The sequence below is a fragment of the Chenopodium album genome, chromosome 9 (assembly GCF_948465745.1).
Source record: "Chenopodium album chromosome 9, dcCheAlbu1.1, whole genome shotgun sequence".
Classification (NCBI taxonomy): domain Eukaryota; kingdom Viridiplantae; phylum Streptophyta; class Magnoliopsida; order Caryophyllales; family Amaranthaceae; genus Chenopodium; species Chenopodium album.
This window is the reverse complement of record NC_137842.1, coordinates 6,034,767-6,058,836: the sequence shown is the minus strand read 5'-3', so window position 1 is coordinate 6,058,836 and position 24,070 is coordinate 6,034,767. Positions and strand designations below refer to the sequence as shown.

The 24,070-nt window shown below is 34.9% G+C and overlaps 1 protein-coding gene across 1 annotated transcript; it reads right to left on the bottom strand.

Annotated features, from left to right (window-relative positions):
• Window positions 1-2,859: 2,859 nt before the first annotated feature.
• On the bottom strand, window positions 2,860-18,156 carry LOC145559474 (serine/threonine-protein kinase 12-like). The gene is made up of 12 exons (XM_081620899.1): window positions 17,634-18,156; window positions 15,595-15,663; window positions 15,384-15,461; window positions 14,487-14,572; window positions 14,278-14,398; window positions 11,860-11,939; window positions 10,647-10,706; window positions 10,410-10,528; window positions 8,636-8,721; window positions 5,688-5,809; window positions 4,563-4,674; window positions 2,860-3,451 (listed from the first exon to the last, which is right to left on the bottom strand). The coding sequence occupies exons 1-12, from the start codon at window positions 17,946-17,948 to the stop codon at window positions 3,356-3,358; spliced, it is 1,344 nt and encodes a 447-aa protein (XP_081477025.1). The 5' UTR covers window positions 17,949-18,156; the 3' UTR covers window positions 2,860-3,355.
• Between the last annotated feature and the right edge of the window lie 5,914 nt (window positions 18,157-24,070).

The following is a 24,070-nucleotide window of genomic DNA, read 5'->3' as shown; positions in this document are numbered from 1 at the left end:
CTTTAATTAGTTTATCTTTATTTTGTTCAATTTTAATTTGGTTTATTTTTAATTAGTTGTATTATGAGGTTAGATTTCTTTAATTAGTTTATCTTTAAATAGTTTATTTATAATTAGTTTATTTATAATTAGTTGTATTCTGAGGTTATATTTCTTTAATTAGCTTATCTTTAATTAGTTTATTTTTAATTAGTTGTATTCATGTCCCTTGTCTTACTATATTTTGAGTAGTCATGTGTCTTTCATGTCAGTTGTCTTTTTGTATATTGAATAGTCAAGATTCTTTTCTGTCTTACTATCTTTAATCACTCATGGAATTGTCAATCATGTTTCATCACTCATGGAATTGTCATTCATATTTTTGACCTCTCATTGAGAGTTCATGCTTGTAAATAATAGTGATACCATCTACGCAAACACAATATAATCCAACTCCTCAAAAATATCCAAACACCCGTAAGTAACAAGCAAACACAATGTTTTCCATTAGCAAACACAAAGTAGGAGAGAGATTGATGAGCATTTTTTTTTTGCTCACTAGTGGGATAAAATTTGCTCACAAAAAATGCTCATGAGCAAATTTGGTTGGGAAGAGAAAGAAAGTGGGTAGAGAGAGAATGAGGAAAATTTTTTTTGCTCACTAGTGGGGATGCTCTTAATATTTATCCTCAAACCTTATACTTGCCCCCTTGTTATAGAAATAGAGGGATAAGCCCCTATTTAGTCTCATCCCTTTTATATGGGATAACTTGTATCCCCTAAAACAAACAAGGGATAAGGGGACATTAGGGATTTTAAATCCTTATTCCATCAATAATCCCCACAAACAAACATGCTAGGATCACAAGCTCATGCATCTCACCTTGACCGCTGCGCCAACTCTTTTGGTCTATTACATTATGTGCTAATATTTTATTTAAACTAATTTGTTTTGGGAAGTAGGGGGACAACTATTCCCCTTTGTCCCATGCTAGCTCCGCCAATATAAGGCGAAGTAAGTAGCAAACATAAAAATGGCCTAAGAAGTAAATTGATAAATATAACAATTTTCAAGGATACATTAGTAGGGTGTAAAATGAGTTGATACGTTTTACGAGCTATCACGAACAACCTTTGTTATAAATCGTTTATTATGGTTAATAAACAAGCTTGAACAAAAATCATAAACTTGTTAATAAACATGTAAAGTTCAAATATGAGGTTCCATATGATGAAATATTCACATGTCAACAACAATTTTGTTATGTTGTCATCAATTAGTGGAACCTCTCTTTGGTGTTTTTTGTATGATGACATCCATAAAAAGCACAGAGGGAAAAAAAATAATAATAAATTGTAAGATCAACTGATCAATTTACTCTTTATTACAACGGAAAGTCGAAAATTGTATACAATTGACATTTTACAATTAGGGTTCACGATAGACCTCATTATATCCACTAATGAGGAAAAGTGGACAACACATATCATTAACAATTTATAAGATGATATTGGTTTTAATTGTGTAATCATGTTATTTGTTGAGGGAATTATGATATTAAGACCATCTCCAATGGTGAGACTCTAATAGTATTTTTTAGGAGAGAGAGAGAGTTGTTTTTGCAAAGAATACCAATAAGTTGGTATCTAAACTTAGCAACTCTAAAAGAAAGTTGCTAAATTTAAATATTCAACTTGAGTCTCAATTAACAAAAAATGTGGGCCTTAATTAATATTATAATAATTTTATATTTATTTAACTTGTTTTAAATACAAGCCAACAATCCCTCAAATAAAAAAGATGAAAACAAAATAATTGCATATGATGGGTCCAATGGAAAGTGACATAAGTATACTTAAATGTGAGTCTTACCATTGGAAAATTATAAATCATATGAGTTGCTAAATTGAGAAATGGGTTGAGTATTACCATTGGGAGTGAAAAACAACTCAACTTGTATTTTAATACTTAGAATTGAGTCTCACCATTGGAGATGGTCTAAGAGCCTGTTCAGCTCCTAATTTCTTTCTCTCATAAAATACTCGTTTCAGCTTGGTTCAGTTCAGTTCAGTTCAGCTCTAATCAGTTCAGTTCAGCTCAGCTCCAATCACTTCAATTCAGTTCAGCTTAATTCAGTAAATGTGAACATGCCTTGAGTTACAATGTCCTTGCCATTATACAAATACTGCCACCCATAAGATAAAGTTTTTTTTTTCAACCAAAAATTCTCAAAATCTAAGGGCTTGTTTGACCTTTTTTTTTTTTTTTTTTTTTTTTCTGAAAATAAAAACCAAAAACGGGATTCAAACACCCAACTACCACTTATGACAAAGTTGTCTATTTAACCATCTTAGCCCATTATCAAGCATGTTATAAATATGAAAAAGAAATGTACACGTATATAATTAAGTGTATAGACTGTACACCACATGATTTAATTATTTAAAAAAAAAAAACATTCAATAATGTCAATTTCAGATTTGAAAGTGCTTAAAAAAAATATCACAATTGCACGATTACAAAAGTAGCAACTTGGGGCAACACTCAAGCTACTCACTAGTTATCAATTAAATTAATGTTGTATTATTAGAGTAAAATTAATTATTCACTCTCACTAGTACCAAATGTTTGTGAAGCGAACAAATAATACAATCATCGAAGATAATCAAAGTAATATAGGTAAATTTTTTTTCCTTAAATAAATAGACTTAGGAGAATGGTGCTAAAATCAGAGTGTTATAAGTGTAAAAAAAATGGACACCATATGAACCCTTAGTTTCTCCTCTTTGAATCAGAGCAAAAATTTGTACATCCAAATGACACTTCGATAACCTTTTCTAAATGACATAAATTAGGAAATTTTAAAATGGAAACAAAAATTAGTGCAAAGTAAGAAAGTTATGCTACCATTTGTCATTACTAACAACAGAACCCGAAATAGTTACATTCCTCAACTGTACAAGGATCTCATTTCAGAATGTAATCTGTAAGACCAAACGTATACTGAGAAAACTGTCTACCACACAGAGGAGCATTTTATTCTCCTAAAATCCTAATAATATAAGACAAGTACTATCAGCCATCTTTCACTTGAGATATGGGTATCACAGAAGTTGAAATGGCCGGTTGCACTCTCACAGAAGACCTGTCTCATATTTACAGGCGTATAACCTATTCAGTAATTCACTTTAAAGGGTCTTCCAACTTACTTTCTTACACAGCAGATTCAATAGAAACTGAGATAAACTCTTGGCAAGTCAGGAAAGAATGGAAGGAAGAAAAGCAGCTTTAACAGCCCACGGTCAGAGAAATATTTAGGATGTACAGAATGATTTAAATTCCTATGAACATAATGCACATTCCAATTGGTAGTCATCATCTAACTATTGAGGTGGACGAGTGGCTGCCTGAATCAATAGGAGCTTTCTTGCCCAACTTTTCTAGCATCCGGAAGCATCCAAAAGGTCCAGACTGTCAAATTCAGAGGGTGAAAAAATGTCAACAAATAAAACGTTCACAAAACAGATGTATCATCAACTTAAAATACAAAGAAATGTCACTCCTATGATCTATCACAAGATAGGGGTTACTAGAGAACGTTGACAACAAAAAGCAAGATATAACGTTTCAAGATGTTATCTGGAAGCTTCTTGTATGGACTATATGCTGTTTTCTTCAAGAAAAGCTGGCATATAATTAAGAAAGAGGTGTATGCATCAGTTATAGAATTCTTTGTTCTCATTTACTGAGGCAACTAAATTGTACCGCAGTTACTCTCATTCCCAAGGTTCCTAATCCTACTACGGTGAAGGATTTTCGCACATTAGCATGCTGTATTGTTATTTACAAGATCATTTCTAAGATTTTAACTCAGAGAATGCAAGCTGTTAATTGGTGATGTTAGCGAGTTTCAAACTAGTTTCATTCCTTCCTGATAGACACATCTCTGATAATATTTATTGGCTAATGAGCTTATCAATGGTAAAAGTAGAGTTAATGTGTCTCCTAGATGCATGATCAAAGTGGACCTAAAAAAAGCCTATGACTCCATTGGATGAAGTTATCTAAAGGATGTCATGAACTCATGATTGAATTTGGTTTCAGTAGATTTTTGCTTGTCTTTCTAATAATTTTTTAATATTCTCTTAAATGGCAAGTTTTGTCCTCCCTTTGCTGCTAAAAAAAAGGTTTATAAAAATTCACAGGAATAGGAAGGCATTCAATGATAAATGTGAAGCTCCAACTGCAGTTTATCATAGAATTTGTTTTACAGTTTCATGTAGAGCTAATGATTGTCAGAGAAAGCTTATTGTTCTTAGTTGTTTGCATATGATGACTTTTATTCTCTGCCCTTCCTAGAAGGTAAGAGTTTATTAGTGCTATTGCATTTTTTATTCTTGTGGTTTCTTTGTACTAGTGGTTTGGTTGTAATGCTCTTTATTGGTAATAAAAATTCTATATTTTATTTGCCGCTAAAAAAATGACCTACATTTGCAATATTATTAAGCCCTTGATTCATTTTCAATTTTAATAACTTTGAGTATAGCAAAGATACTAGCAACCATAGTATTAAATAACTCACCTTCCAGCGTCTCTTACGATCCAATACATTTTCAATAACCTCCAACCTACTTATTATTTGTCTGAATGTTGGCCTCTTCATTGGTTTATCATTCCAGCAGTGCTCGATCAATCTGCAAAGTATATTCAAGTCAGCACAGTAGACTATAAATTAAAATATTGAATAAGCTAATTATCTTCAGCGAAAAATCACTGTATTCCCCCTGCTATGCTGGACACCCAGTAGTTTATACCCTTAAGATACAAATACAAAGAACATACATGCAAAAAAAAATCTAAAAGTAATCTTATAGCAATGAAAAGCAAATAAAGAAGACCCAACAAACAAATTACTGTATGCAACCATATGTCAATGCAGCAAGTGAGGTCACATACACTACACAAGCCTTTGTTACGAAATAAAATCCCCATGGGAACTTCAGTATCAATGCGCTGTTTGATAATAGAGGTCAGTGCAATCAATGTCAATCAGCTTCAAGCTCCCCTCGCATGAAGCCTTTTGGCTTTACATTTGCAGGATCACCCATAATCTCCAATTTTACCCCAACAAAGATTATACCAAATATTGCCCCTTCATTCATTGCCAGTCAAATTTACAAGATAAAGGGATATAAAGGCCAATTAATTCCTGCCTAATAAGCCCTGTGTTCTCTAATTCTCTTCACCTGAAGACATGGGTGTCAAAATTTTATTAAACGGCTACACACCTTTACCGATACATATATATACCAGATACATTCAGACATAGATTATATAAACATAATACCTATCACAAGGGAGATAAATATTCAAAAGTTTAATTAAAATAGTTATCAATCTTATCATAGGATTTAAGCATAGTTATCAATCTTATCATAGGATTTAAGCATAGTTATCAATCTTATCATCAAACAAAATTTCTGGTCATATATTGCATTAGATGACATGTACAAAAGATTTAACAGAAATTCAGCCAAGCACTGCAAAATATTAACAGATATATATCTAAGACTTGCCACCATGATATTAGTGAAGTAGTAACTTTTTTAGAATTAACCACAACCTTACTGGAAAAAGGCAGACAAAAACTGCAGCAGCTCTCCTACAGCTTATTAATAAAGAGACAAAATAAAACCTGGATACTTACTCTTTTAATCCAAGAGAATAATATTTGGCTGGAGCTGTAAATGGTGGGCGTTCATTAGAACAATATGCCTTAGCTACTTCCTCTTCTTGCATTGATTCAAAGGGAGGGCATCCTTCGATCATCTGAAGACACACATGACAGTAAACCAAAATAAGAAACTGAAATTTATGAATGTAAATGATAAAAATAAAAAATAAATATAAATAAATAAACCTCCACAAGTCTAAAGTTTAAATAGTAAGTCCAACTCCAGATGGGAAAAAAGAGTCCATATCTCACAAACCATCATAATAAATCTGAACTTCAGTAGATTCATAGATTGAACTGATAGTTAGTTATGTAGTTGTAGCATGCATTTAACATCAACCAATACAGCCTATACAGAACCAATATGGCTGATACAGACCCATACATCTCAAATGGGACTGACGCAACAGCTAGGTGATACAGGGTCATCAAAATACATCATAACAATAACAATTCATTAGCTCTGTGGAAAAACACACATCTTCATTTGGCAAATTCCAACAATCAAGCTCGCAAGTCAAACTCTTTACACACCATAGGGACACTTGGAAGGATCAAGTGTTTCTTATAGCCAACTTTAGTTAAAAACACCAGTTTCTCTAGATACAGACATTAATTAATGGCCCCACCTTGGTTTAGCTCAAAAAAGAAGCACCATGTATACAAAGACATCAAACAAAGGTCACGATTATATATAAATTACAGCAAGAGCCAAGGTTGCCAACACATATGGGTCATTTCATGAAGTAGTTATTTCTTTAATTGAAGGATCGGATCAAAAGGAAAATAATTAAACGGATGGATTTACATGTCGTGGGAAGGTAAATCGTGTTCAATAGATGGTGGAGATCCAAAAGTTACACATAAAGGATAATGGAGTGTTTAGTTTAGCTATATGTGGTGAAGTCTTCGAGAATCAGGGAACTAAATAAGTCACTGGGGAAGGTTATTATAGGCTCTTTGCTACTCCCTCCATTTATAAATTAGTGTATCACTTCCTTAATTGAAAATATCCATCTATTACATTATTTCTCTCCCCTCCTAATAACTTTACTTGCTATTTTATATGTTTTCTATCTCTTCTCATGGTCCCCAACTCCCCACATGTAAACTCACACCACCTTTATGAATAAAATATTCCCCACTCACCTTTTATCAAGATATTAATTCTCAAATTCACCCATTTGCATACTAGAATACTCACTTTAATTCATTGGCCTAAAACTTTGTGCATAGACAAGTGATGCACTTATTTTAAAATGAAGGGAGTAATGCGCTAAGTGTTTAGAAAGGCAGATTGCCAAAATCTATTGTAGCTAGGGATGAATTCAAATGTATGACAATTAATCATCTCATAGACACTAAAGCATATGTTTAGAGGAAAATGTGTAATAACTATAATCAAGAAATAGTCAAGCTCGTAATAAAAGCTTTATATTACTCTCTCTATTTCAAAATCACAACTTCCAATGTTCATCTATTTCCAATTGATTACAATACTTCCTAATTTGACCAGGTCCCACCAATATCTTATTATTTCTATCTCCTCTTGCATACCTCACTAAAGATGCAAATGAAGGAAGCGGATTTTCTGGATGACTACAGGAGATATTCTTGGATGTTATATACTAGGTTTATGCATCTGAGACCATCCTTTCAGAAATAAAGTTTTGGTGTTGCTGTTGTCTCTCTCTCTCTCTCCCCTTGTATGCCCAACAAATTAGTGGAAAGTGTGTAAAAATAATAAGGTAAATCTTCACTCACATGGAATATAAAATTTTACTCACTGCACCAGCTTTCACATGATAAATTTTCCCCCACGGCATTAACTTTTACATTAAAAAGTACTCCATTGGCTTTTTCAAGTGCTTACACTAGGTTGTGCATGGAGTTTTAGAATATTGAGAAAGTGAGGTTCGTTTTGCAGTATTGATCACCATAATATCAACTGGCAGAGCTTTAATCTAAACCGTTTAGCAGGCCAACACATTTCTTCAGACTTGGCTAAATGTGAAACAAATATTGTGCACAGCAGCACAGATGAGATGCAAAGGTAAAGAGGAATTACATTCAATGGAAGGTCTTTATTTACTCAAAAAAGACTCAAAAACCTATATTTTAAACGTAATTTTAGTCATCAAATTTTGACTGTATGCCTGCTAAAAGGTTCAAGGTAGAAAATGGCGTTTCAAACTCTCAAACAAGACTCCATAAACTAGTAGCTACCAAAAAAAAGAGTTATAGCGAGACAGAAATAGTAGGAACTATGAAGTTGGTACCTTCAAAATTGGAGTTAATGCTGATGTGGATGAGAGGACAGGAGTTAAGAATTTTTTTTCCCTAGATTTGACAGGGCTAATGCTGTGCTTTTTATTCGAATTAGCAGGTGTATAATAGTTTTCATCATGTCAAGGGTAGTAATTCAGATTAACATGTTGAGGAAAAAATAGCCTTATTATCTTTGTATGATTTTCGTCTAAGAATGATGGTTTCTTCAATAAGACTTTTCCATTTTTCAAAAAAGAAGAGCACGCATGAGTAAAAGTATTTAGTGTCACGTAAGTTGAAATCTTGCATTAAATTTGGGAATATCCTAGGATACTAGAGGCCTAGTAAACATAGAGAGCAATACTTCCTCTGTTCTTTTTTTAGTTGACACATTTCTACATCACGTTTGCCAATGCATAACCTAAATCATTTATATCTTTTATTACCAATACGTAAAAATAATAAAAAGTTAAAATCTTGATGATAAATTAAATAAATGATTTTTTATTAAAAAAAAAAGGTGTGATGTAAGCAACTCCTAAACTCCATTCAATCAGACACACTGTTCCTAAAACTCTTGACAGACTGACCACTTACAGTACCAGCATCTCAGAAACAATGTAAGATATGGGAAGGGCAAGCTAGAATCTTACTTCTTGAATTATCAAGGCAAATGAAAAAACGTCAACTTTTGTGTCATACTCCTCTTTCTTAAAAACCTCTGGAGCCACATATCTCCCTGCCAGGCAACAACCAGCAAAAGTTTTGAGAAACGGGTTAGAATAGGGGGGAGGGGGGAAAGAACAATTAATGACCTAGTACCTCTTCTATTTCCATTCATTTATAAGTCCAGGAGTCAATATATTTTTATGAAATTCAATTCACTGACAATAATAGCAGCAGAGATGAAAATACTTCAACAAATATGTAATTTAACTACAAGGGAAAAGCAAATTCATTTCAGATGATATGTTGATTATTCAGGCACTTTAAGGGAAGCACATATATAGAGATGCACAAAATCAGCTAATAAATTGTAACAGAAAAGAAGGTACCTAAAACAGAGTTTGGCAAAAATTTAGTAGGAGAGGGCCATTTTCCCGTGGTCATTTTTTCAAACAAAAGTAGAAAGTAGTAGTGGATCCTCTTTCAGAATTTTTTTTGTGAAAATGGTTCATGTATTCCAAGTTTCTAATTTACCAAGCACTTGGATAGAGATTTTTTGTGAACTACAGAGAGAGAGAGAGAGAGAGAGAGAGAGAGAGAGCGAGAGAGAGAGAGAGAGAGATTAATTCGATATTTTCAGAAATGATTTCTCTTAGTTCAATAATTTTCAAAAATGTAAATAAGTTTGTAGGTCTCTCAAACAACCTCTCATTATCCATACATGAGCACAAGAGCCAGGTATTTATCTGAGTGTTTGACTCAAATTATGGACACTGGAATATAAACTTAATAAATGTAAGGGCATGCCAATCATGAAACATAAGCAATCCTTTTTCTATAGGCTTTTGCATGTGCCTTCTAAATAACTGCTACATACCCACAAACGTTACAGGGAAATTGGTTTATCAAATTCTTGTTCCCGTTCAAAACTCATCTAAAGCCACACTTGCCAGCACATATTGCATTGATTCTCTTCTCTATTCAAATTCTCTACCAACATGTGCATTAGGGTGATTGAAGGGTCCAAGTGAGAAGTGAAATGTTCAACAAGAGATTCATACCCTTACCGCTTTATGTGTATTCCAAAAAATGAAAGTCATAATTCAGCTACGAAAATCATAATATATTAGGTGTTTAGTTTGAAAGCACCCAGCTCCCTAGGCATATTTAATCTACTTTTCCACAACCTCGTTCATTATTTAGCCTTTCTAGTGGTCCTCTATTTCTCGTCTTTCTCTCATATCCCATTTTTGGAGGAGCTTTTTGTATACTTTAGCAGATATTCATATTCAATATTTGCATAAGATGATGAAAGCAGTAAATCCTTTATATCACAACGACATATATCAATAAGTAGAGACATCATCATACAATACACAACCAAAACAAATAATTTCCAAATATAAGAATTTAGCATAATAAAAATTCCTTCCCTTTAAAATACCCGTCTTGCCCCTTTTAAAATACGAAATAGGAAATTCTAAGACATTACCGCCACCGTGATAACGGCTAAGGCATTTATTAAAGACACATAGCAGAAGACTCGTTTCAAAAACCATTCAAAATAAAACTAACTTCAAAAGTCAAACCAAACGAAAGTAAATTCAAACCAAAGTTAAACAAAGTCAACATACGGCTTGGAACCATTGTAGGCCCTTTCAAAACCCAAACCAAATAATTAACGCATTGCGTTAGTCTCACAAGCAAATAAATAATAACCAAAGCAATAACCAGGAAAAAATTCAAAGGTAGAAGACTCACATGAAAATTCTTGACACCACAGAGGCTCATGTTCTCTAACTGTTGTCGAGACTTTTAGTAGCTTGCTCACGCCAAAATCTGCAACTTTTAGATGCCCAGAATCGTCCCGCAGTATGTTACTGCCATCTTAACCAATACAGACTAAGAATGCTTCCATTATGCATAGCTTCACATTCTTTAAAAGAACAACTTGAAAATGAAAGTCAAGATAATAGAGAACAAGTTAGAAAGACATACGAAGGCTCAAGATCTCGGTGTATAATTGCTGGTCTATTTTCATGCAAGTAATTCATTCCCCTGCAATATAATAGTCTTTCAAATGTAAAGCAAATTGCATCCCCATCATACCAATGAAAGCTTCACCAAATCTATTATGCAGTTTCAGAGCCTACCTACAAAGATCTCGAACCTTATTTTCCAGAATCAAATTTTTAAACAATAAAAGGCACACAAGAGGAATCGTAAAGCATTCACAAATGTAAACCTAATGTTATACAGTTTAAGAATACAGAAGCCATAATAGCTCTACTAAACCTACATTTAATCAAAGACGTTACATAGTCTGACAAAGCTCCCACTTAGCTAATTTGGATTGGAGAGCAGCAAATCTACAATGATAGATTCAGCTCTAAAACTACTAATCTTCACAGCATAATCCACACCACCCAAGAAAAATAAGGTGATTGCCTGATTGGTGTCTTTTTTTTTTCTCTCTCTTAGACCAGATCAAAGAGTATTCATAATAGGTTTGCAGTCTAAAGAGCAAGAATCACAAGCAAACATACGCAATCCACATAATTGACCAAAAATGATCCTTCCACATAATTGCAATTCACATAATCTTCCTCACACTCGGCTTCCCAAGCCAGCCCCTCCCCCTGTCAGGGAAAAAATACTTTGGAACTGAAAAAAATCAAAGTCATTGATTTATATTGATTAAAGACCACAGATTGCACTCCAATACTTTGAAGGTGTTGACCAGTAGACAAATAGAATAAGAGTGCTAAGGAGAAAGGACTGGAACTAATCAGACCTATAGCTCAGTCATAGCTAGCCTTGAACTTGGTTCAGCTAAGCTGCACCGGTAAGGCAACATTGATCCCAAACTCCCAATGCTTCAAATCTGGTAACTAATAAATGGGAGGAGTGCAAAATATCAAGATATACATTCTGTTTTAATTTTTTCTTTTATGCACATCAAAGTTACTCACAAAATCCTCAACAGATTTTAAATTGCCATAGACCATGATTGATGATTACGATATAAAAACCTTAAGGACTACTGACGCATTGAAGAAATATAGGAAGATGCACAAACAGAGAAATAGCTTAGAATTTTTTGTCTGCCTCTCTCTTTTTCATTGTTCATTGAGTATCATGCACATGAAACACAAAAATATGAACAAAAACATATCGTAGTTTGATTTCATATGCAGACAGGAGAAGCCACCTTGCAATATCGAGAGCGAACTTCACCGTGGTTAATGGCTTTAAAGCAACTTTCCGTTTCAAAAAAGCACGAAGATCCCCCTACATACAGAACTAGCAAACTGTAAATGCTTGTTTTATTTCAAATAAAGAAAATGTTAAATAATACAATAAAGTATGCAGCTATATCAAAAGAAGACAAGTAGCCTTCTAGAAACTAATGATTTAAGATGCATGCCATATGGTACATAAAATAAAGATGATCCTAGAAAGGTCCTTGAAGCATGAAAGTATCAATACAAAGAAACTATTTTTTCCGTTTTTTTATTAGTTGACGCGTTTCTTTTTGGCACACAAATTAAGAAGAAGTGGGAAAGATATGCTAAAGACAAAAGCACCCTTACTCATCCTTACCCCCGCCCCCCACCCTTCTCCATAATTTTTCTTCTTGCCTCATATAGATCAACGGAATCCACTGACATGAGTCTTGAGTGTAAGCCTCCAATAGATTGATGAAATCAATCGACACGGGTCGGGTCTGCGATGTAAGCCTCCAATAGACCGACGAATCAAGATCTTAATTCTATCTCGTGGTGATGGGGATGGTGATGATGAGGGCATTGATGTGTAAATGCAAAAGAGGAGGTTATATTTAGTGGTGGTGGTGGTGGTACGATGTGGTAGGGGGAGGAGAGAGAAAGAGATGACGAGCGGAGGAGGAGGTGGTGATAGTAGTGAGGAACGAGGTATGGTGCAATGGATGGAGGAGAGAGAAATTGGATGATGGTCTGTTAATTGGGTGTGACTAGTGGCCTTGTGGGAGAGGAGAGATATTGCTCTCATATAAGGAGGAGAGAGAATAAAAGTATGGCTAAAACTGACTATTCACCATAAAAAATTATGCGTAAAATAGAATGAAGTATAAAATAATTCTTTCCCACAAAGAGCCTTACCACATCTCTTACAAACAGCAATGCATGCAAAAATGCCACTACATCTTATTCAAACCCAATGCAGAAGCTATACCAACTCATTCCATCCTCGCAATATCACAAGACACAAGAATAATCCAAACAACCAAATCAGAATGCAAAGATAGTGGTTTCTGGGTTTTAGGGTTACCACTTGTTAGCACAAAGCACACACAGTAGGGAGAAATATCTCAATTTGATTATCATTAGTATGAACTTCAAAAAACTATGTCCAGATTTAAAAAATCGCCTTTTTCTAACCTTTGAATTTCATTTCCAAAAAATTCAGAAGGGTTAAACATCAAGTAGTTTGTGAGAGTGTACAATAAGCGTACAAGAAAATGCACCATGCATATTCAGCCACTGAACTCTTCAATCTGACCAGCAATAATATCAGACTATCAGAGCACAACACATTTACTCTGAAGACTCAGACTAAAGCCATGCTCTCTTCAACTTATTCAAATAATATTCACTAAAAATATTTTTAGTTCACTATAAATAATTTAAATAGGTTTTAATCGGAAAAAATCAATAACTTTAAAGAACAAATATAATAGAGAATCAAAGAAAAAAAAATTAAATTCAACAAAAATAATTTTAGTTCAGTAAAAAAATTATTTCAATTCAGCAAAATCAAGGTGAAGAGAATAGGACCTAAATACCTGACCTCTCTAATCATGAAAGAACCGATAATGCCATGATGTACAAAGAGGGGTTGGTAAGGACAGGGAAAGAAACAAAAAGGATTTTACCCAGCCATAACTTTTTCACCAGAAGCCAAATGGCTCTACTTTAAACCTTACAAAGAAAGAAAAGAAAGAGACTTGTATAAATTACCCAGGAGTAATACAAGAGACACAATTTCCTGTGAATACATCCCATTAATTCTTTTAAAGACCCTCCTTGCTTATTGTTATAAAGGAAATTGGGCTCCACCAAACAGAAGACACTTTGAGACACTAGATTCCAAACCTAAACCTCTTTTTACTTAAGTGATAACATCTATGCTCCAACTAAAACCATACTGGCATGAATCCTAACAACAGATGCTAGAAAAATGATAAATGAGTGTAACTCAAAACAGGAACAAAGTTTTCCTAATGTAAAGATTACCAAAGATGGTCAAAGTGGGGTATGTGAATGCTTAATATTACCAAAGATTAATAAGGGACAACTGCTAAAAATAAAACTTTAAAAAAAAAAAAAAAATCAACAACAAAGAGAGAGAGAGAGAGAGAGAGAGAGAGATTTAAAGCAAGAGATTGTTTCAAAATTAAGAGCAAAAGACATACAAGGGGTACAAATGCGCTTAGCAAATAGGAAGAAGAGTGAAGAACACTGAAATTGAGTAAAGCTCAAAAAAAAAAAGCAGGTAGAATATATTTAAAGCAAAACATCAAGCTTTAACTGTTTCATCATAAACTAGACAGCATATTATAATGTATAATATCATTTGGAAAGAAGACCTTAGGCAAGTACTCTGTTATAATCATCATTGGGCTACTCTGTGTTACAGCTCCCAAGAATTGTACAACATTTGGATGGCGTATCTTTTGGAGTAACGCTAACTCGTCTGTAAATGCTTTTCTACAAGCCAAGGAGAAAATTTAAAAATTAATCAGGGACTAACAAAATTAATCAGAAGACAGATAAATGAGATATAGGGTCAACTCACACTTTTTCTTCATCCATCACCACGTCAATTCCAAGTGTTTTTACAGCAACTTCAATCCCCCGCCACAATGCAATGCGGTAAGTACCCTGACATTGATGAACAAGGGAGTGATAATGCTGAGATTCCAAGCAAAATAATTTGACACCAAAACTATATGTGCCTTACTATAAGAAAAATGATGAGAACATATTGCAATGTAAAATGAAAAAATGTAGTATAACATGATATAGAGCTACATCATCTTCACTTTATTTAACATTATAACTTCAAATCCTCTCATAAAGAACCAAAAATAAAGGGAAAAAAAAATACTACACTAGCTAGGAAAGCAGCAATTGTCTCAAATAAAGTATACGAACATGATAACTGAGAGTCATAGATGGCTTTTATTTCTTCCACTTTTTGTTATAGATGGCTTTTATTATTACTTCCTAAAGCATGATATATTTGCTGCTTTCTTTCTTCCACCTGCACAGATGCCAACATAAACATCTTTCGCACATCCTATTCAGGCCTGCTTCATCCTTCCATTCTATGGAACATAAAGATATCTAGCACGGCCACCAACAGAAACACACCCACCCACAGAAATCCTCATTTTTAGTCATCCAAAAAATGACTCTAACCGGCACATAACATGTCCAAAGATCCCTGTGACTATACAACAAATCCATAATTTCCAAAGACTAAACTTTTTAGCTAAATCAGCTCTGCTTGTGCCCAAAAACCAGATAACATCTATGTTCAATCATATGGAGGTATACATACTGCTAAGTTTCCTAAACTTTGTAATAAACCAGAAAGTCACTTAAAAAGTAATAGATGTAATAACTAAATGAACATAATTAAGCAAAATGGAAAAACTAGGAAACCAATAGAGTGAATTCACCAAGTAACCTTAGAAATGTCAACACTGTTGGAAAAGTCGAGTTCACTGGGATCAATCTCATATTCAGGGATTTCAGGAGAATCCACCTATACAGAATTGAACAGGATGTCAATGGGCATAGGGGGAAAAAAGACACACAGACAAAACTAAAATGGTCAACAGATACAGAAAGAGGAGAACAAAATAGAGCATCAAATGCAAATAAACATCAAGACGTACCTTTGCACCATGTTTCTCCAAAAGCTTGATTACATCTAGATGTTTGTAATATTTTGCATCTGCAAGAGGCTGTTTAAAATTGGGGGGGGAAAGTGAGTTTAACAAAATAATTAATCTCATCCAATTTCTCATGTTTTTTTATTGCAAAGCATATTCAAGGAAATTAATTTCAGAAAAAACCAACAATATTTTTTATTTTTTTCAATGGTGCATTTGACAAAAATACAGTCTATTCCCCGTCACAATATTGACAACAGCATGGACCATTCCATTACATGAGAGTTTAGGACCAATATTGGAACAAAGATCAGTTATTTTTTATTAATTAAAGAACATCGAGTCTAAAAATTACAAAGTAATTACTAATTCCTCTGTTTTTTAAACTTTTTTTTTCTTGCAACATTTCTCATTTCACGTTTGTCAATGCATTATGTCAATCACTAATATCTTTAATTGCTAATATGTAAAATTGATAAGAATTTAATATTGTGAAAGTATAAATTGAGGTAAACAAAACAAGACCTCACATGAATATACTTATCCTTAATTATACATATCAAGGCTAGTTAAAATGGAGTATATGAATAGTGTATAAGTTAAAATGGTGCAACTTGCAAGTAAACAAAAACAGAGGAAGTATTAAATCGTTAGACACAAAATAAAATACAAATGAAGTAATCTAGTTTAATAAGTGACATATAAATTTTGTTATTAATTAAGTACAATGATACAAAGTATCACTTAACCAAAGAGTATTCCAAAGAGATTGTACAAGTGCAAAAGAAAATCATACTTTACACAACCTACATTGGACTTGATTTAATACCTACCTTGCCAATATAATCCATGAAAGTTGGAATGATCCAGAAGGAAAGGTAAGAAAAAAGATGTTTTTGCATTATAATCAAAGCATGATGTAAGTTTAGTGGTGTAAATGAAATCAGCAATACTCCCATAAGGACCAAACATTGTCAATTACACTAACAACCTACTGAAAGGCCACTAAATGGAGTAAAAAGAAACATGCAACAAAACAATAGTACGATGGCAATAGCATAAACACCAGTCAGTGGATATGAACCAAAACAAACATAGGACCCCTAAAATGAAGAAGGGAAATCAAAATAGAAATCATGACAACTACGTATTGAAAGGTTCAAATTGGATGAGCAAACATGAAAATCACATTCAATGTGTCTTCCAGACATAATCTCACAGTGATCGCTTATCATAATAGTCAAACAAGTTACAAAATGGTTATGCTTTGGCTTTTAGGCCCTAGACAACTTTGAACCATGTGGTTTCTGCAACTACATTTATTAGGAATTAATCAGATAATTAACTTGTGAAGCTAGCATGCAGCATGCTAATATGCTATACAATTATGTGGGTTTCGGAGTGAGGTTTTCCACTTGAGAGAAAGGTAAACACTAATAAATGAAAGGGGAAGACATTTGTCAAGTGCGATTCTTGTCTCCCATAAGGTCTCAAGATATATGATACCGCCAAGTACTTCTAGTGGCACGTTCCACATATTGCCAAGTAAGCTTTATCACTAAGACCATAATGCGCACACATTTTCGTTGGATCATAGAGATTCCCACCCATCTCTATATATATCTCTATCCATCTCACATGTGTTTGCTTCATAAGCATGTCAATTCTCAATGTTGGCATGAAAAAGGACAGTCAGTGAGAGTACTACGTAAGCCTAGCGAACACAACATCGATTAAATTTAGGACGAACCTCCCTCTATTCCAAATTCTAAAAGTCTCACTAGTTCTCCCTCATAAGTCATAACACTAACACAAGTACACAACCAAACTATGACACTATGATCCATTGCCACAACCCAAGTGCAAAGTAATCTTTTTAAATCAAATCCCAAATTCCCAATAATAAATTCATAGTAAACCTACAGCAATAAGCTCCCAATTCTACAAATTGGCACAATTATATCAAATATAAAACACAATATGATTTCAAAAATCACAAACATTACAATACTTGTCAATAAATAGTGGATAATCAGACTTACAGTGCTACCCCAACGATCCTTAGGATCAACCTTGGCGCCGCGTTCGAGCAACAATCGAACGACATCAGGAAGACCCTGACAAGAAGCAACATGAAGAGGAGTTCTGGAATCAATATCTTTGAAATTAACATCAATCCCAGAATCCAAAACCTCATTAATCCCTTCCAAATCACCCTCATTCGCCAAGAACATCAGTCTAACTCCTTCCTCATCAAACTCAACATTCTCGAACAAATTAGGGGAATCATCCTCGCGTTCCGGCGCCATTGAAGACTGTCTTCCATAGCTGAACTTCCCCTGAGATTTCGACTCCATTGATGAAACCCTAGAGTTGGATTAATGGTGAAATTAGCATGTACAGAGGAAGAAATTGAGGAATTTGGAGGAAAGTGCATAGAAAGGAAGAAAGGGGTGGCTTTGAGTGATATTTCTGCTTTCTCTCTGGAGGAGAGAGAAAGAACAGAGAGAAAGAGAGAGAGAGGGAGTCACGAATCTGAAAATGGGGGAATTTTTGAAAAGTGTTAATATTGTCACTATGTGGTTTATATACTTTGTCCTCCCAATTTTAAATTTAAATAAAATAAAAATTGTCATAAAAAACAAATTACAAAAATGAACAAATTATAAATTACCACTTGAGCTATCCTTCACTCTCTTTGTGAAGATTGAAGAACATATAGTTATTTTGTAAAGAACAACCAATTTTGGTCTTATTTGGCAAAAGCAGCGGTAGCGGGTAGCTTTTAGCGGTTGAGTAGCAGGTAGCTGTTACGGTAACGAATAGCGGTCAATTAGTAGTGGGTAGAGGTTAGATGTCAAGGTAACGGTTAATAGTACTCCCTCCGTCCCTAAATTACATTCCTGTTTGTAAAATTACACGGGAATTAAGGAGGAAAGAATTTAACAAATACTCCCTTCGTTTCACTTTGTTAGTCTCATATAGAATCAATCACAAAAAAATAAGAGAATGAATAATATTTGGAATCTTACATTTTAGTACAAAAATTGCTTAAATAGTTCTATCTTATTAAATGTTGTGATTTTTTTTATTTGGAAAGCATCAATTACAATGCTTGTTTAATGGGATTGATGGCCAATCAGAATATTTAATTACTGTCATGTCATCAATCCACTAATGGGATTAGAAATTATAAGACCAAATTAGGAAAATAAAATAAAATTTAAAAAAGAATAGATTCAATATGGGTAGATCATTTTGAAACGCCCAAAATAGTATATGGGACTAAACGGAGGGAGTAACAATGATGAAAAAATTCAAAGGGAAATACAAAACATTAAATGATGTCTTTGAGTAAAACACGGATAGATGAATGATTAATGATGCCATGTCATCAATCCTTTGCAAAAAAAAAAAAAAAAAAAAAAAAAAAAAAAAAAAAAAAAAAAGACCAATAACATGCTTCTAATTGAAAATTAAGAACCAATCATATTCATTAGGTTAGTTATGGAAAGTACTCCCTCCGTCCCTAAATTACATTCATGTTTGGAAATTTAAACGGGAATTAAGGAGGAAAGAATAAGACAAATAACAATAATTAGATAATGCAATGGGAAGTACAAAACATTAAATAATGTTTTTGAGTAAAACAAAGATAGATTAGTGATTACTCATGACATGTCATCAATCCTTTGCCAAAAAAAAGGACAAATCACATGCTCCTAATTGAAAATTTTTAACCAATCATATTCATTGTAATTTGGCACAAGGATTCTGAAAAATTAAAGGCTGAAAAAGTACATTAGTCAACCAAACATTAAAAGTGGAATGTAAATACATTAATTATATGCGGATTTCTTGGTCTCTAGCTACTTGAGACCAAAGATGGTCTCTACCAAAATAAAAAAAAAAATAATAAAAAAAAAGCTAGAATTGAAAAGGCTATAATGCAAACAAAATAGCTTAATGAAAGAAAAGAAAAGGACAACAGGTGGGGGACCAATGTTTTTGTACTGTACAAATGGAAATTCTCACATATTTCATCCCTCCAATTTTTCCCCCAAATTCATGGCGGGATCTAAATCCCCCAAATTTTTCCCTCCTTTTCATTTTTTTTGGGAAAAATTAATGGATTCCCATCCATTATTTTTTGAAGGCTCGACTGCAACAATAATCAACAAACCAGCTGGGATGTTGGTGAGTTGAATAATGATTGTGGACACAACTTACACAATTCGAGATCAGGTAGATGTATAGGTGCAGCTGCATTACCTCATCCAGAAGTAGGGACGGAGTTTAGTTCTTGGGATGATATGAATAATTACTATCGTACATATGGAGAGCAAGAGGGATTTGGAATTGTATGTATAGGTGGGAGAAAGAATGATGTTTACAACAAAGCGGCATATAGCACTTATGTTTGGAAGTGCGAGTGTTATGGAATTACAACATACAAGAAGAGGGTTAATGGGAAGAGGGTTGTGGTATATGATGAGCCATTGAAGAAAAGAAAGAGTAAAAAATGTGAATGTCCAGTGATGTTGTATGGGCAAGGCCACAGTGACGGTGTGTGGCAGATTAAGAAAGTCGTTAATGAGCACAATCACACTGTGAATCCTGAGCTATCAAGGCACATTGCAATGTACAGAAAGCAAAATATTACGAAGCATTTGGAGCAAAGGATTGAAACTGACCATGCCTCTGGTGCCTTGGTTAGTTAGATTTTCAACAACATGGCGGACCAAAGACACGGAGTCGGGAATGTTTGTTTTACGAAAAAAGATATTCATAATTTAGTGAATAGGAAGAGGAGATTGAAGTTGAAAAGCGGTGATGCATCGGCTATGCTTGAGTATTTTGATAAAATGACTACCGATAACCAAAATTTTTTCCACATGCATCGGCTTGATCACAAGGGCCGATTGAAAGACATCATGTGGGTTGATGCTAGGAGCAGGGAGGCGTATCAGTATTTTGGAGATGTCGTCTGCTTCGACTCCACTTACCTTACTAACCAATACGAACTTCCCTTCTCAAATTTTGTGGGTGTCAACCACCATGGTCAGACTATCCTATTAGGTTGTGCTTTGGTATCACATGAGAATGCTGAGACATTTGAGTGGCTATTCAAGACATGGTTGTCTTGCATGAGGGGAAAGCGGCCGGTGGCTATCATGACAGATCAAGATGCAGCGATGAGGAAGGTAATAAGAGTCGTGTTCCCTATGCCGGAAACACGTCATAGGTGGTGTATGTGGCACATCATGAAAAATTTTGGTACGAAGTTGGGTGCTGTAAAAGATTACGAAGCTGTGAAAGATGCATTGCAAGGTGTGATCTACAACAGCATTACACCTGATGAATTTGTTGAATCTTGGAGGGAAGTGGTGAATAAGTTCAAGCTAGAACAATATGAGTGCTACGAGTGGCTGGAAGGTTAGTAGCTCCTTAAATTCATTTTTTATTTGTGGGTTATTTGTTCTGGTTTTATTTAATATTTGTTATGGAAATGATCAGACAGTCTGAAATCTGCACTGTTAGTTACTGATAGAGGATTCAGTAGTTGAACTTGTTTTCTGAATAAAAATGCAATGACTACCATTCTAGACAAAGATGCATGGTACCATTCTAGTCATAGATGGTACCATTCTAGACATAAATGGTACCAAAGCCAGTAATGTATAACCATCCTAGTCAAAGATAGTACCACAGTTGACATATAGATAAATAACAATCTGGAAATGGATAGTATAATTATGCACTTTTGTGGACTGGTTATTTGGATTTCTTGTACATAAGCATTTATTGTGTTGGCTTTGTGTAATTCCTTCTTGGGTTGGTTTTGTGTGATTTTGTGTGCTTATTGTCCCTTTCCCTTGATCAATACATAACCAAATATTAATGGTGATTTGTATTTCCTTATGCTGTTGTGTCATCTTGTTGTTGCTCCTTAATTCCCTGTTGTATTTAAAGCTGGTGGGTGTGCTCTGCTTCATTGTAGTTGGTTTTGTTGTGTAGGTCTATACGAGGAGCGAGAGATGTGGATTCCTGCGTATGTTAAAGGGGTATTTTGGGCAAGAATGCAGATTACTCAATGTGTTGAGAGCATAAATAGTTTTTTTGATGGTTATATTAATAAACATACCCGGCTGTGTGAGTTTGCTCCTAATTATATTAAGGCGATGGAGAGCCGAGCTAATGATGAGCAGGAAGCGAATGCTAATTGTACACGATTCGTTAGGCCTCTAATATCGAAATTTGCCTTAGAAGGTAAATTCCAGAAGGTGTATACGGATGCAAAGTTTGTGGAAGTTCAAAACCAGTGCAACCGTGTAGCATATCTCACTCTTGTGTCGAAGAAGTCATTGTCACAAAATGAGGAGGAGTATGTGTTTTCAGATTGTGTGTGGATTTATTGCAAGAATAAGAAGAAGGAGACTCCCCTAAAAGGTCGGTTGAAGGAATATACTGTTGTGTATAATACAGAAAGGAAAGAGGAAAACTGTGATTGTCGACATTTTGAATGTCATGGAATTATTTGCAGACATATAATAAAGGTGTTAGACATGAGTGGAGTGACTGAAGTTCCATCCATGTACGTTGTGGATAGGTGGAGAAAGGACATAAGTAGGAAACATACGCTTGTCAAAGTTGCGTATCATGACGCATCAAAAACAGAGGAGGTGCGAAGATATGATAAGCTTATGTTAGCACTTGAACCTATTGTACTTCGTGCTTCTGCATCTGATGAAGCTGTGGAAGTGTTAATGGACTTGATTCAGCTAATGAGCCTAAAAGTCGATGAGTTGCATGTGTTGGCTGAGGGGTCAGGCCAAGGTTTGGGTGGTGAAGAAAGGCCGCCTAGTGGTGAAATGGTACCTCCAACTCCCAAAACCCCAAGCTCAGTTAACAAAGGTAGTGTTGTAGGTTCTACGGATACACCAAATTCTTCTACATGTGTGAAAGATCCTGAACCTCGGGGTAATAATAAGAAGGGGAGACCTCGAACAACACGTTACGTATCTCTAGCGGAAAAGGCCATGGCTAAGGTACCAAAGACAGGGGGCAAAAAGAAACAGGGTAAGGGACATGACAACAAAGTACAATACGGTCAGGGGAATCCCCATCCACCTGAGTTCATGCAACAACAAGTAAGTTGAACTGCTTTAAGTGTTTTATTATTGTGCCAAATCTTTTTCTTTTTTTTTTATTACTCACATTCTAAGTAATTACATTATTACAGGTTGGTTTCCCAAATGTATTACCTTCTCAGCACCATATTGGGAATATGTTTCCTAATAGTCAGGTAACATTAATTTGAGTAAAGTGTATATTTCAGTGTGTTGTTAAGTGTTGGTGTTGGAGATGATTGTATTCATAGTTGTGGTATATATATGAATATATAGGTCAACAACCAAGGATACTTTGCTGGTGACCCGTTGGTGTTCACCGGAAGTGGGAGTGGTCCTTCCCCACCGTTTAACAGGAGGGTGCTAGCTGGTGGGATACATATGAACCAGCATAGTGGGGAAGTTGGTTACTTCACCGCCAACAATGTGTATGGTCAAGTCCAATTTGGTGATGGCAGCCATTTTATCAACCCGGCACATGTGCCCAACACGACCATACAAAATCCACATTCGCATACTCTCATGCAAAATCCAAATCCACATTTGCGAAATCTACATCCCCATCCTAGCTTCTCCTTAAATAATAGTTGACTTTATCGAACTTGTTTGTTCTGGTATTATGAGTCGTTGTTATGAATCATTGTGATTCTTTTGTGTACGTATGTAATTTTTTATTACTATTTTAAACTAATACAGCATTGGAAAATGTCCTGAACTGATTGTGGTACAAAACTAGGCCTTGATGGTATTTAACAAACATGCCATGGTATGCATTACATGTAGGAGTTTATAGGTACTACGCAGCGGAAAAACATGAATCATATTCAATCAAGTACCAATCCCAAGAATCACATGCATAACACACAAGACACATAATCATACCTTTGACGCGTGAATTCCACGAAGCTATTTGACAGGCAAATCAGGGAGATAATAGAGCCCCAAGCGTTGCTCCTCTACTTAGTCCACGAGATTCGAACGAGCCGTCCACCAATACTAGATTGGTCGAGTGATTGAGGAGAACCGCGATCACCACCTTTATGGACAACCGACCACCGCACGAACCACCACCACCACGACACACCACCGGCGCCTAGGAGGAGGAGAGAGTCGTGAGAGAGAGAGAGAGAGAGAGAGAGAGAGAGAGAGAGAGAGAGAGAGAGAGAGAGAGAGAGAGAGAGAGAGAGGACTGAGAGGGGTTGGGTTTCGTGTTTGATAATTAGGGTTTGATCACACTGATCAGTTAATTCTTACTTACTGCAAACCTAGGCACCTAGTCTATTTATAATCTCATTATAATTAGACTAGGGCACGAAGCCCAAAACTCCTTCTAATCCACTACATGGCCG